This window comes from Montipora capricornis, chromosome 4 (genome assembly GCF_036669925.1).
Source record: "Montipora capricornis isolate CH-2021 chromosome 4, ASM3666992v2, whole genome shotgun sequence".
NCBI lineage: Eukaryota > Metazoa > Cnidaria > Anthozoa > Scleractinia > Acroporidae > Montipora > Montipora capricornis.
Genome location: NC_090886.1, coordinates 34,548,435 through 34,562,333, shown reverse-complemented (window position 1 = coordinate 34,562,333; position 13,899 = coordinate 34,548,435). Strand labels below are relative to the sequence as shown.

The 13,899-nt window shown below is 39.8% G+C and overlaps 2 protein-coding genes across 2 annotated transcripts; one reads left to right on the top strand and one right to left on the bottom strand.

Moving 5' to 3' along the window:
• Positions 1 to 1,381: 1,381 nt before the first annotated feature.
• Positions 1,382 to 9,088, top strand: LOC138046021 (armadillo repeat-containing protein 5-like). The gene is made up of 4 exons (XM_068892708.1): positions 1,382 to 1,646; positions 1,722 to 1,752; positions 4,584 to 6,684; positions 7,397 to 9,088. The coding sequence occupies exons 1-4, from the start codon at positions 1,395 to 1,397 to the stop codon at positions 8,358 to 8,360; spliced, it is 3,348 nt and encodes a 1,115-aa protein (XP_068748809.1). The 5' UTR covers positions 1,382 to 1,394; the 3' UTR covers positions 8,361 to 9,088.
• On the bottom strand, positions 9,062 to 13,608 carry LOC138046022 (NAD-dependent protein lipoamidase sirtuin-4, mitochondrial-like). Its single transcript, XM_068892709.1, has 2 exons — positions 13,066 to 13,608; positions 9,062 to 10,122 (listed from the first exon to the last, which is right to left on the bottom strand). The coding sequence occupies exons 1-2, from the start codon at positions 13,557 to 13,559 to the stop codon at positions 9,672 to 9,674; spliced, it is 945 nt and encodes a 314-aa protein (XP_068748810.1). The 5' UTR covers positions 13,560 to 13,608; the 3' UTR covers positions 9,062 to 9,671.
• Between the last annotated feature and the right edge of the window lie 291 nt (positions 13,609 to 13,899).

Here is a 13,899-nt window from a genome sequence, read left to right as displayed (position 1 = left end):
GTGGGAGTCTCATTCGCGGGAAATTCAATCTAAAAATAAATCGGTCTGTGAAAACGCCGTTACACGAACACGGTAGAGTTGTGGGCTCCGGGTCATGGGTTCCAGTTCCTGTATGGTACTAGACTCGAGGTGCGCGAAGCCCATCCCTATCTCGGTGTCCAGCTCTCTAAAGACCTCAAATGGAACCATCACGTGAACTTCAATACAAAGAAGGCAACGCGCACTCTTAACCCCCTACGTTATCATATGCTTCCAGTGCGTGGGACCCGTACACCCCCAAAAACATCAATCAGCTTGAAATGGTTCAGAGACGTGCTGCTCGTTTTGTAGTCAAGAACTGTTCGCGTCATGTCAGTGTTACTGCCCTAATTAAGGAACTTGGGTGGTCTGAACTATCCAGCGCCAGAAAGCGCGACCGCCTATGTATGATGTTTAAAATAGTTAATAACCTAATTGCTATTAACTTCAACGACCACTTAAGCTATTGTAAAACTGTAACCCGTCGTAATCATCCTCAAAAGCTTAACATTCTTGCTTCCCGCACAGACACTTATAAATTCTCTTTTTTTCCAAGAACTACTCGAATGGACTAGTCTGCCTGCCACTTCGTAGCAAGCGGGGGAGGCGCGGTGGCCTCGTGGTTAGTACAGTGTGCTCGACACCGGAGCGAGCGGTCCGGGTTTGGGCCCTGGCCGGGGACGTTGTAATGTGTTCTTGGGCAAGACACTTTACTCTCACCCAGGTGTATAAATGGGTACCGCCGAATTTAATGCTGGGGGTAACCCTGCGATGGACCAACATCCCATCCAGGGGGAAGTATAAATACTCCTAGTCGCTTCATGCTACAGAAACTGGAGATAAGCGCCGGCCTGATGAGCCTTCTGGCTCTTAAGCAAGGACTTTACCTTTACCTTTACCTTCGTAGCAAGCACCTCATCTGTCAATCCCTTTAGGCACCTAGCCGGTTCGAGGCTATAGCAACGATTAATTTTCTGTTTGTAACTTATTTTTCTTCGTATTTATTCATATTTTTTCATACCTTGGTGTAAAGCAACGTAGCATTTTCCAAGTTATTGCACTGAATATGGAAAGTGTGCCAAGCCAGAAAATGTGTGGGGGAAGCAAAATATCCCAGGACACAAGTGTCCAAGCGTTCGGAATTCAATGAAAACTTAATAAAACAATTATTCCATTCGCGCTTGTTGGATACGTGACTGATTATAGCCAACTGATATCCAACACGCGCTCGTGGAATAATTGAAAATAATCGAATTAAAGATGGCTTGCACTCGCATGAACGATGATTATCACTCACTTTGCTTAGGAGATTGCGTGACTTTGAAACGTTATTTATACGTTCGCGATGTGATTTGGTACACTTCGCGGTTTTCAAGATGGCGTCGTGCAATGCCAAACATATCGAGAATTTGATCATGAAATTAAGCCTCGAATCGGACTCAAAAATTAAAAGAGCTTTACTAGAGTTAACCAAGCTGACTAAAAATAAAGAAAATGTAGATTTGTTTTGCTTGAAAGGTGGTTTAAGGCAACTATTTATTCTGATAAAACGTCCAAACAAGACGATCGCTGACATGGCACTTAGCACACTGGCAAACTGCGCCCGAGAATCGGAAAGCAGAAGAGAGGTTTGTGTCTGTTGAAATTCATGGCATAATTTTTGTCCTGTTTGTATTAATTTTTTTTTCGTTTTCGTATTGAAGATAAGAAGATTGGACGGAATAGCTTTGCTTGGTGAGTGACTGTACTGGTCGGTGTTATTTAGATATTTGTATGAAAATCATTTCAACGTAGTACGAGTAACGATCTCTTTGAGTCACATGAATGACAAACAGAATTTCAAATCAAACGAAAATGAAACAATGAACTAATGTTGACCAAAACTTTTATAAATTTATGACGTCACTGACAGAAATGAATAATTCATTTGACCTTGAATGATATTACAAAGTGGTCAACACAGGGCTGTCGACTCCCCCGGATAATCCGGGAGACTCATATTTTGGAACAAATCTCCCGATCTCAAGATAATGATCTGAATTCTCCTGGTTAATAGCCAAAGTTTGTCATTTCTAGTGAGGCTGGACATTCTGCAAGGGAGCGAGTCATGCGAGCCATGCAAATTTTGCATTTAAGTCTAAGTACCCATTTAAAGTAGCACTGATAAACTGTTATTAAGTCTAAGCACCCCTGTCAATAACTGTGTGATTCGCATGTTGACTCGCCATCTTGGCTCGCATGACTTGCAGCCATGGCTCCCATGCCTTGCTGGCTCACACATTGTCCAAACTCATTTCTTGTGAGAATCGACCTTTACAACAATAAAATTCCAAGTTATTTTAACATCAATAATAACAAAATCCAAACGTTTATTTTCCTCATAAACTCCGATAAACCGTTCTTGCAAGCGTTTGACGAATTTGTTATTTGAGCAATATTGTGATTGGTCTGAAATAAATCAATCAAATGCCAATGATATCTTTTTTTTTTCTTAGTTTTGCCTAGGTAGCGTGATAGTGTACTTTCTTGTGCGTTAAAGACGCAATATGACGTCATCAGAAGTGACATCACAAGTGTTATAATGCCGTCATCTATCATCCCATCCCTATCAATTCTCAATATTTGAAGAGTTTGGGAGTTGACAGCCATGTAACACTCATGGCCATCCCTCAAACTAACATTTCCCTTTTTATGCAACTTACATGACATACAAATGAATGAATGGGTAGTTTCTAAAGAAACTGTGGTGCTGCGTCGGTGGGGAAGTAGTATACAAAAACTTTGGTTTATCAACGGAGTTGATAATGTAAATTGACCACCGTACAGAGATTCTAAAAGCTGACGTTTCGAGCGTTAGCCCTTCGTCAGAGCGCCGAAGGGCTAACGCTCAAAACGTCAGCTTTTAGAATCTCTGTACGGTGGTCAATTTACATTATCAACTCTGGTGATTATAAAACCAAATTTTTGTATATTACATGACATACAATGTACTTCAGACTTCAAATCTACTTCAAAGAAACAAACCTTTTAAACAAAGTCATGCAGAGAATATTCAGAATAGGTTAGACAAACAGTTGCACCCGGATCAATGGCCAATCTCTATTGCAGTTTCCGATGTCCAGTAGGCTAACGAGACAAGCTCCCAGGAAATCAAATTTTTTATAGTATTGACATCGTGGTACCCAGCAAAACAAGTGAAAAGTAACCGTCTTCAAAGTGGTTTTTAGAGCTAAATACTGTAAAAAAAAAAAAATACCCTGATTCCCCACATCCCGAGTCCCCACATCCCCGAGAGTCCCCATGTCCCCACGTCCCTTGTCCCCGTCACACTTTTTGACACAGCTGCAGTATTAAGCTTGTCATAGTTAAGATGGGATGTTGTGCTATGTAATTGTTATGAAATGTCCAAATTGTCATTTTGAGAGATGGCCATGACTGTTGACCTCCAAAGTGAGGTCAAAAACAGCTCCTAATGCAGAGATTCCAATCCACCCCATTTGATCAGGAGTCTCCTGTGTTGATTTTTATCCGATTCTTCTGATTTATCATGAAATTCTGGAAACAAAGAAAAAATTGCTTATCTTAATTATTCTTTTGCAATCTGAGTGTAAAACGTTACCATTTCACTTTCTTATTCTATGATGTCTCGTCCAGTCTCTCCCTTGAACGCTCCATGTTGTTCAGACTAATAAGGCGAGCAGTTTTACTCCATTTAGCAATTCCAAAAATGGTCGACAAGTATGGCCGAGTCCAGTGGTAAGAATAAAGACTTATAGAATAGAATACCACAAAAATAATGTCAAAATGCAGAAAATGGAATCAAGAAAACAGCAAGAGGCCAGGAAACACTCATTACATGGAAACCTTCAAGACCGAAGAGATTATGCCACTTGAGAGAAACTAATTAAATTAATTTTGCAAAATTTCCTTGGGAATGCCTTTGGCGCTAAAAATTATTTCCAATTTTCCTTTGAAAGGGGTTGGAATCTCTGCTAATGAAATGGTTTATCTATGGTTTAACCAGAAAAGGAAAGGAAATTTATTGAAGTGTCTTGTCATTCTAGCACTAACATTTCTTCTGACATGTAGTGTTGTATGCTTAAAACAACAACAATGATGAGTAAACTGTGAGGCCTTGAGCTGCTTTTGAGAACTTAAATCCCAGCTTTGCCATTTCTACAGCATCATCAGGGAATAAGAAAATATTACAGCACGGCAAATTAAATAGCGATGAAGGTGACAATTATGTAGGTGACCAATAGTATTTATGAAATGCTAATGAGTAGTAAATACTGTAATACTACCAAAGCAAAGTTTTTGGCTGGGGGTGTATTTATTTAAAGTATCTGAGTGTTATTATTTCAGTCCAATTTCATGGTATGTTGCAAAGACCAAAATTAAAATATTGAACACTTAATTATAAATCTGACTGGGAGCCAGTGAAGTTCTTTCAGTACCGGTCTGTGAGTATTAAATGTGCTCAAGTTTTTTGTAATACATGAGAAGACGAGCTGCTTTGCATTTAATTGATTTTTACAGACTTTGCATTTTTCTTGTTGTTCTAGGTGTTGTACTTAAGACAATCAACCAGACTAGCATATTAAACAGGACAGCACGAGCACTGGGAAACTTGGCAGAAGATGAACTCAGTGTGCTTGTTATGGAAGAAATTGGCATAATTTCCGAACTTGTAAAGCTCTTTATCAAGACAATTGACGTAGACTGCCAACAGTCAGTGCTGCGAGCACTACGAATGGTGTGCACAACGCCAGAGCGAAAAAAAGCAGTGTTGGATTTTGATGCTGTCAAGACAATTGTAGACCTCCTTAAGTCTGAGAGGAAAGCAATGGTGAATTGCTGCATTAGAGCTGTAGCTGAGCTCACAAAAGGCTGCAGCAAAGAAATAGCACAACAAGTCCAAGATCATGGTGGAGTCAAAAATATTGTTGAGCTTGCCAAGGATAGATGTCCACAAGTAAGACATTCGGCAATAATGTCTTTAGCAAACTTGGCTTGCCATGCTCATGTGCGGGTCTGCATTGGCATCGAAGGAGGAATCGAAGCTCTAACACAACTCCTTACATGCAATGAATCAGGTCATGTTGTCGTTAAGGCAATCGAAGGAATTTGCCTCTGTTGTAGAGAAGGCATAAATCGGGCAAGGGTGTTTGAGTCTGGTGCACTGGAACTTTTGTTGAAGATGTTATCATCTGGGTTGTCTTTGTCTTTGGAGAAGAAGATTGTTTTTGCATTCACACACTTCTATTACTACGACTCAGCTTTAGAAGTTCTTCTTAATGGAGATTTAGTTCCTGCCCTAATCACTCACCTTAATACGGTTCTATGTCACCTTCTAAACCAGAGTGAAGGCGAGGATCATGATCATGATGACATCTCGGATCAGCTCTCTTTCTCCTCAGATTTTTCTTCCAACCTTCCAAGGTCCACTACTGCCAAAGATTCATTTTTTGATTCAAGTAGTGAGGCACTCAAGGATGAAACTTTATTAAAGAAATATGAGGAGACAGCAAGGGAAGCACATGTTTGGAATTCCAAAGTGAGTGGCAAGCTTTCCAATTTTAAAAGAAGAATGAAACTCAAGCCGACACCCATCCCTACAACTCCACCACGCGGTGTCTGTACTGTAGGATCTGGACCATCTGTATTCAGCTTTGCTTCTGAACAAACAGACACAACATCATTAGTGTCTGTGTGTACATATTCGCGTAGCATTTCATCTTTGGCATCCTCCAGCAACTGTCAGAAGTTTCCTAACACAGGGGTCTGCTGTTGGAACCAGGGGGTATTGACATCTTCTCAAGTTTCTGCTCCAATGAAGTCCCAGTGTTTTTCTGATGAACAGCCTTCAGATCAACCAACAAACGACCTTGTGTTGAGTTGCTCTCTCAGAGAGACTGGTATCCCCAAATATGACGGTTTGCTGATGCCAAGTGAATCTGTGGTTCCTGACAAATGTTTTCAAGCAGCAGTGACCACTTTCAGCTCTCCAAACACAACAAATGGCGGCCTTCCTTCGCCATTATCACCAAGGACTCATTCATTGCATCATCATCATCATCATCATCACCGTAGCCCAGGTCACAGCTGCTTGGTGTTGCTGTTCCGCATCTCTCTCATGACAGACCCCAGTTCTCTGCTGGTGAACAAGCCCTGTATCCAGGTGCTGTTAGATTATCTTTGTTTGGTTGATAATCCCAGTCCGAAGTGTGTGCGTATCCTCAGTCACCTGGTTTCTAATCCTCTATGTCTCAGAACATTGATCGTGAGTGGTGCAGTGACTGCCATTCACCATCAACTGTGCTGCATTTGTGATGACAACCAAGGTGTTGCATCAGCAATTAACCAATGCACGAGTGATGCACAAAAATTGCAATCTTCCTTGGACCAAACCAGTGATGCAGGTCCTAAATGCAGTATGTCAATGCCTGACACCAAGAAAGTCAAGTGTCCTATAAAGGGGGAGATGTTTCATCACATGTCATCTGGAATACAAACCTACTGCAACGAAACTGGAAAGAACTTGTTAAAAACTTTAGAAAACCAAGCACAAAGTCCATTTGGCAAAGGCATTTTGGAGAATTTGCTTCATAAAGGATCAGATGAAGAGGTCAAAGAGTGCTTGTTGGCTTTACCTCTTTTGTGCAGGTAATTAGGCCTCGTCATACACGTAATTATTTAAAGATAACTAGCTAAAAATGAAATTCAGGTTAAATTGGACCAGGTTTTAAACTACGTGTAATGAAATTCTCATTTTTGTGTTGTATTCTTAAAGTAATAAATTAATATTAATGTGCTCAGTCATGAGTAACCAATATATTAATTTTTGAACTTCATTAATATTATTATTGAAAAAAAATTATTAGCATTCAGGTTTCAGAGAAGGTAAGGAATATACATGTAATTATACAGTGCATACACGGTAGCTACAAGCTCAGTGTTGCACCTTAACTTTTCCCACTCCCATAGGCCCTGTCATTTACAATATTATTTGGCAAACAGTGTGAAGGTTCTTTCATTTCCTTGTTATATTAGGTGCCGTTAGACAAAGCCAAACAATTCACTCAAGTTGGACTCCTGTTAGCTCAATGGTGAGCTTCTTCACAGGATAATTAAAGTTCTCTAGATTTAATGATTTTAGGTACCATTTTATCTGGTGCCAAAATACTAGCAGTGAATTTTTAGAGGGGTCCAGGTCAGATAAAAGTAATGTATCCTAACTTTTATTGCGCTTTTCATGTTAACACATTATGTGGTACATGCTAAGCTCTTAACTGAGAAGTAAGGTATGGGAGGGATGATATTGACCCTGAATGAATTGATCAGTAAAAATAGAATCTAATCCCGTTGATTCTGTTAGGACTAAAAAGATGAAACAGCAGATGCTTGGAGAAAGGAAAGCTCTGAAAAAGTTCTGTGGTTTGTTCTCATCAGCTCCACCAAGCAGCAAGACATTTACTTTTGCTGCTGAGTCTTTGATTGTTCTGGCAAATGATTTAAAAGTACAATTTCCCCCGGTTGTCGTGAATAAGGAAGAGAGAGCTTTGTTTGACCTGGTCAAATCCTCTGACAATGGACACTCAGTGCAAACTGGTGACAACTCGGTTGAACTTCATGCCGCTAAGAAACTGAAATTAGATTTCACTAGTTTGAAGGAGACGCAGCCTTGTGTGAGCATAAACTTTAAGAACGTTTCCTTATGTCAGTATGAAACTAACTCCTACAGCCCTTCCGATGTGAAATTTCAGATGGACAGTGGAGATGTGTTTAGTGCCCACAAACACATCATGAAAGGTGCAAGTGAGGTGTTCAACACCATGTTTTCCAGCGACTGTTACTTAGAATCAACACAGTCAGTCATTGCAATCCATGAAGTATCTGCTGATGTCTTTCAGTTTTCATTGCATCTTATATATGGCTGCGCAAGTTTGCTTGATTCTGCAGAAGCTTTGTTGCATTCCTCACACAACTGTAACGTGCTGCATAGCATCCAGAGGAAAGGCAAAGAAGTTGAGTTCTTTTTAGAGCTCCTGGAATTTTCAAACAGATTCATGCTGGACCAAGTTAAAACTGTGTCAGAGGAGGCCTTGGTTAACATAATTGATGAAAACGTTGTTGTTCAAATCTGTGTCTGTAGCCTGCGATTGAATTCGCCATTGTTGTGTCATCATTGCCTGGCATACCTTGTGAAAGTCAACATTTCTGAACTGCCAGCTCGCTTATACTTGTTTAAGGAACTGTTTCTGTGCACTGATAGAGGAGACCTTGTGGACCATTTGTACCAATTTCTTCTCTTGCATTTGAAAGAGCATGAATTGTTGTAATATTATATTATAATAATATCATCATATAAATAACTACATGTACCAGGTATTATGGCATCTCAAATTCAATTAAAACAAATGCTGTGTGTCACAAAGTGTCCCCTTTCCCCACAATTTTTGTCAAAATAATTGTATCGTGCATTGCATTATTGCCATTTCAAAAGTGGGCATTTCAGTGTTTGACACTGAAATTTGTGCTCAGTGAAAAAAATCAGTGTTAATAGGTGAATAAGTTCTGAGAACTCATTGATGGGAAGTGACTTTCCTAAGGGCACAGCTCTCTTATCTTAGTAGATACATGTAGGTTGTGATGGTTTTGGTATGATAGGATAAGACCAAAATACTGTAATACGACAAAAAGTGCTTAGGATAGGATTCCTTGCATTTTGCTATCATTTTTTTTTATAATAAGTTATCAAGCTTTAATTTATTCCTCAGAACCACCTAATAATCATGTGCATTTGCCCTGCATTTGCTAATCTTGAGATATGTGACAAACATACTTGTACATGTAGTTGTGTTTAGGTAAATATGGGTCAGTGTAAACTGTAGACTGCAGACTATTGTCTTGAGTATTGAAGAAAACACTAGACATATTTGTTTTAAGAATGACAAGGTAATGGTCCAAACTAACAGTCTGCACTCTGCATTATGCACTGTTTGGCTAAATATTATATTTGTACAGGTGAAGACAATCCAACCAAAATTAAACTTTGTTATAATTATTAGACTTGGAACTCTAGTGTACAAACTTCTGTTAAAAAAATTGTTTGTCAATTTCTCAAACTGACTTTATCTCCCCACGTCATGAAAATATTAGCATTGATAAATTCAGTCTCAATAATAACCAATTATTGGACGAGGTTGAGGAAAATGTTGTTATTTGTCAGTGGCGAGCAGATCAATTATTTGCCGAAGCTGAAGGCTGAGGCAAATAATTGATCTGCGAGACACTGACAAATCACGATATTTTGCGATAACTGAGTTCAATAATAATTGTTTTATCCTTTGATGACTGAGTTAACTTTATTTTTCACAATTCCCAACAATTAGATCTTTTTCTGAAAGCTCAGGAAAACGAACTGCCATTTTCACACAAGAGCGTGATTTCAATTACACATGAGCAGAATATTATTTGGAGGAAAACACTTATTTGTAGACAGTTATTTGCAGGTCACATGGTGGGCTCTCGGCCAATGAAAAGGAAGGAAAAAATACCTTGAATGATAATGATTATTATCATGCGTAATTGAAACCATGCTCTTGTGTGAAAATGGCAGATCATTACTTTAAGCCTAAACTTAATCTGCATCAACAGATTACTTGTAGTCTTGGAAGAACATCACCAGCAATGGCTGATATTTGTAATGAAGAAATTTTATCAGCTCTTGTTGGGCCAATGTTTAAAATTGCAAGTGGTTTTTTCTGTTCCCAAGCTGCATGGACAAAACGATATGAAGAATAAACTTGGACTGAAGACCCTACAATTAGTAATGAATCTGATTCAGACAATCTGTCATGGACAAAGGAAACAGTTTCTTTCGGTACTGAATCCCCAAAGAAAATAACTTGTGGCTTTAGAATTCCACCACAGCTGAGGCAAGCTGGCACGGTAAATCCTTGGACATCTTCATCACACAGAAACGAATCTCCATCTGGAGCATGACCATCCACAGTGGCACTCCACCCTACATTGAGAGCTTTCATTCTGTTTTGAAGATCCTGCCGTGATGTCAGTTGATTGCATTCCAGACAGATGACCCTTGAAAGAAACAAGTAACAAAGATTTCAAAACCATCTCAAGGCTTATGAATGCTTCACCATTCCTTAGTATGTCTCGTGCTTTTATTGTTACATTAAGATGCACGATTTCAAGGCAAGAGGTCCAACGAAAAGGAGAAGTACAGGTACCAAGCTCTAAGACCTCTAAACCCTTATCTTGAAGCAAAGCCATTAACCCATTGACTCAGGGCTAAACCACGCTGATTGAAATGTGTCAGACAGAGTGGTCTGATGAAGCCTCACCTCTAGGAGTCAAGGGTTGAAACCTTTGAGATTTTCAAATTAGCCACCTTTTCCTGAAAACTAACCCCTATAAGATGGCAGCTCTGTATTCCAGAAGTCGTATCATAAGTTTGTCAAAAAATGGTCTGCTGGGGCAGTATTTATTTTACAATTTTACAGTAAACATTAATTTTTGAATTGCCTTCAGGAAACAAGGACAACCATTAAGTAACACCAGAAAAAATGCAAATTGATCATCTGTTTTAAAACAGTCATTCTACAATACCAGTAGCATTAAGCACAATTATTACAGAAAAAGGATAAATAATAGGGGGAAAGTGCACCATACGAAAGCAACCCAAACCAGAAAAAGGCTAACCTTAGGCCTAACACAATAATAATGAAAAATTAGGGCAAAGGTTAGCGCTATAGTTAAGGTTTGGATTTTTCCATGATGTGCACTGACTGGTCATTTACCCTTAGTCTGCAGACTAACACTTAGAATTATTTGCTAAATGCAGTACCTCGCATTTATATCAAAATGAACTAATTAAAAGATTACATTGATTACAAGTCTGGGCAGCCTGTGGAAGTGTAGCCTGGGTAAATCGGTAGTGTAGATGACGAAGACTCTAAGGCTTTTGACTCTAGGCATCCAGCTCTGTTGCTAAGTGAACTATTAACGCATATGGCTTTCAAGAGAATTTAATCAAATTGTTAATAAGCATACAGCTACTTAAAAATAAGTGATTGCTTCAACAGAGTGAACCTGGCATCTCAAAATAGTTCTGGAGACCAATAATCAGGGCGCGACGAAAGTGCTGTCCGATAGCCCGGGGATAGTGGAATGACTTGTCGGGCTAGCGTTTTCTTATCGTAGCTTGCCCGATAAGCACCGTTGGTTCCCCTTTTCTGATGATAAATTGAGCTTTTATACCAAAAAGTGTGTAGCAGAAAGCTCCTGAGAGAAAATGATAATGTATTAATGTTATGAGGCCAAATTATCGTAGCGTGACGTTTTGCACCGCGTCCGTAAATAACGTCATGACTTTTTCTGGTTACAAAAGCGACCGAAATATATTTTATAAACAATTTAATTTCGGGCTAGCTCCTCAGACCTTCGGGCTAGTAACTACAAGTAACAGCTTGCCCAAAGGGCAACCTCATCTTTTCATTTTCGTCTCACCCTGAATAATATTTATTAACTGAGGCTAATATTGCCCTCTGAAAGGGTACAGTGTTTGGACCACTATTGTGGAATATTTTTTAATGATTTAGTCTGTGAAATTAACAAGAACTTAAGTATGTACGTGGATGACCATCAGCTTTTTGAAATCAGCAAAACTATCAGTGATAATTTTAATATGAATGCAATGAAATCATCATGGTATGAGTCACACGTACATGTACACTTAAGGGGAACCTTTCCAAATACCATGTTATTACCAATAATCAGGATGACGACCAAGTCAGCATAATTTGGCATTTCTGTCGACCCAGTGATAAGAGGAAACTCAGGCATAGTCAGGAACGGCAGGTACATGTACAAAGCACAGGCCACAAGCACAGGTTGTTTTACCCATACAAAAAGAATCCTAAACATTCATTAAAGCTCTTAGGCTTGTATGATGTTCAAAGTGAAGCATGGTGTCCCCTCAAAGTGTTAAAAATTTGTTCCCAGATTTACATGAGCTACTGAAAGCATTCTGCAAGACATCTAGGACCCAAACTATGAAACCAACTTTTGATAACTATAAGAACCAACCATCTCTGTACTCATTCAAAAGGCAAATCTGTCTTACACTAATACATGTAATAATTTTGTCAAAGATAGAACGCAATAATAGTTATTGTGATGACTGTGCCTTGTGCAATACCTGACCTCCGAGATTTGACTTACAAGTAAAGATTAAAATTAATGTAGTTTACTGCGCCTTTCAATAACATGCGGACTCTTAAATTCAAAGGTCAACCGACAAATGCATTTTTCGCTACCGTCAATCAAATGTTCGTCGGCTCCTCCCAGCTTCCGACTTTGTTGACTGAACTGGGCTTAACAATGTGATTTGATTATTACGCACTCGACAGTAGTCGGAAGCTCAGAGGAGCCGCCGAACATTTGATTGACGGTAGCGAAAAACGCATTTGTCGGTTGGCCTTTGAATTTAAGAGTCCGCATGTTATTGAAAGGCGCAGTAAATAATAACTGAGAACTTTTGCCTGTACAGTACTAGTAAATAGTTTTATATGTAGTTTTAAACGTGACTAGGTAGGGTGTTTGTTAATTTTCGAATTAGCTTAGTTTAATTAAATGCCCCACCCCACCCCCATTAGTACAGGGTACTGCCTTCTGATGGATGGATGGATGGAGGATGGAGAGAGGGAGAGGGGTACAGACGAACGGGGGACGGACGGACGGACGGACAGACTGACTGACTGATTAATTGATTGGTTGATTGATTGAAGACCCCAGAATGACAAAACCAAAGATCCCAAACCACGAAAACGAAGACCCCAGAAGGGTCAGCTAACCCTAACCTTTGGGCCCTTTCTACCAAAGAAGGTTGTTGTTGTATGTTGATTTCCTTTTTCTTATTTTCATACACCGGTCTTGAATTCCGTGTTTTGGGTCCTTAAGTATCGTGTTTTGGGCTCTTCGTTTTCGTGCTTCTTCGGTCTTCGTTTTCTACGTACACAATACCTGTGGGCACATCCGTGCAGCTCTGAAACCCGTTGGGAACCGGCTTTTGTGTGTAAAGCATCGACGTTTTGAGTCAAGAGCCAGTAAAGTTTGTCAACTTTCTCCAAATCTGCTAAAGCAAAATGGCCTTCATTCGGTTGCCTGTTGGAAAATTCTTCCCATCCTACGTAATTTCTTGCCCAATATCTCCTTCTATTAGCAGCACTCTTTAGAAAATCTGTATACTGAATAGGCCTTTGGTCGGTTATCGCATACAATCCTACATTGTCAGATCTGTAGTCTCTTATACCAGATTCGGTAGAGATTCCGGCGCCCGTCACAACAAAAAGACGTCTGCTTCTCGAAATAAAATCGTCAATTTTCCTCACCGCTTCTGTAATTTCTCCGTTCGTCCTTTTACACTTTGGAACGTATAGTCTGTGAACTGATCTTCTAAAAGTCCGGGAATGTGTTAGAATTGCAAAAAGTCTTCCCTGATTGTCTGAAAATCTCATGTTTGCACGCCCTTACTGTAATGACTAACCTTTCGCACATTCTTTTCGTCACGCCGGTTTTGTAGATTGCGTGACGAACTTAATGTCGAATTACCAGCCTAGTTCCCAGTCGTCCTCACGTGAATCAAACGTGACGTCACCGGTGGAGCGGATCGGGAAGATTCCCCGGGGACAACACGATCTCCTCCTGAAATGAAGGGCTATCCTTCATTATCAGTTTGCTCCAAATGAAGTATAAACCTCCATTTAGATTACTCTGTCCCTTATTTACGAGGGCCGCCATGTTGGTTTTCAAATTGTCGTGCAAAGTAGCCATGTGTTATGCTGGGGCAGGAGCCCA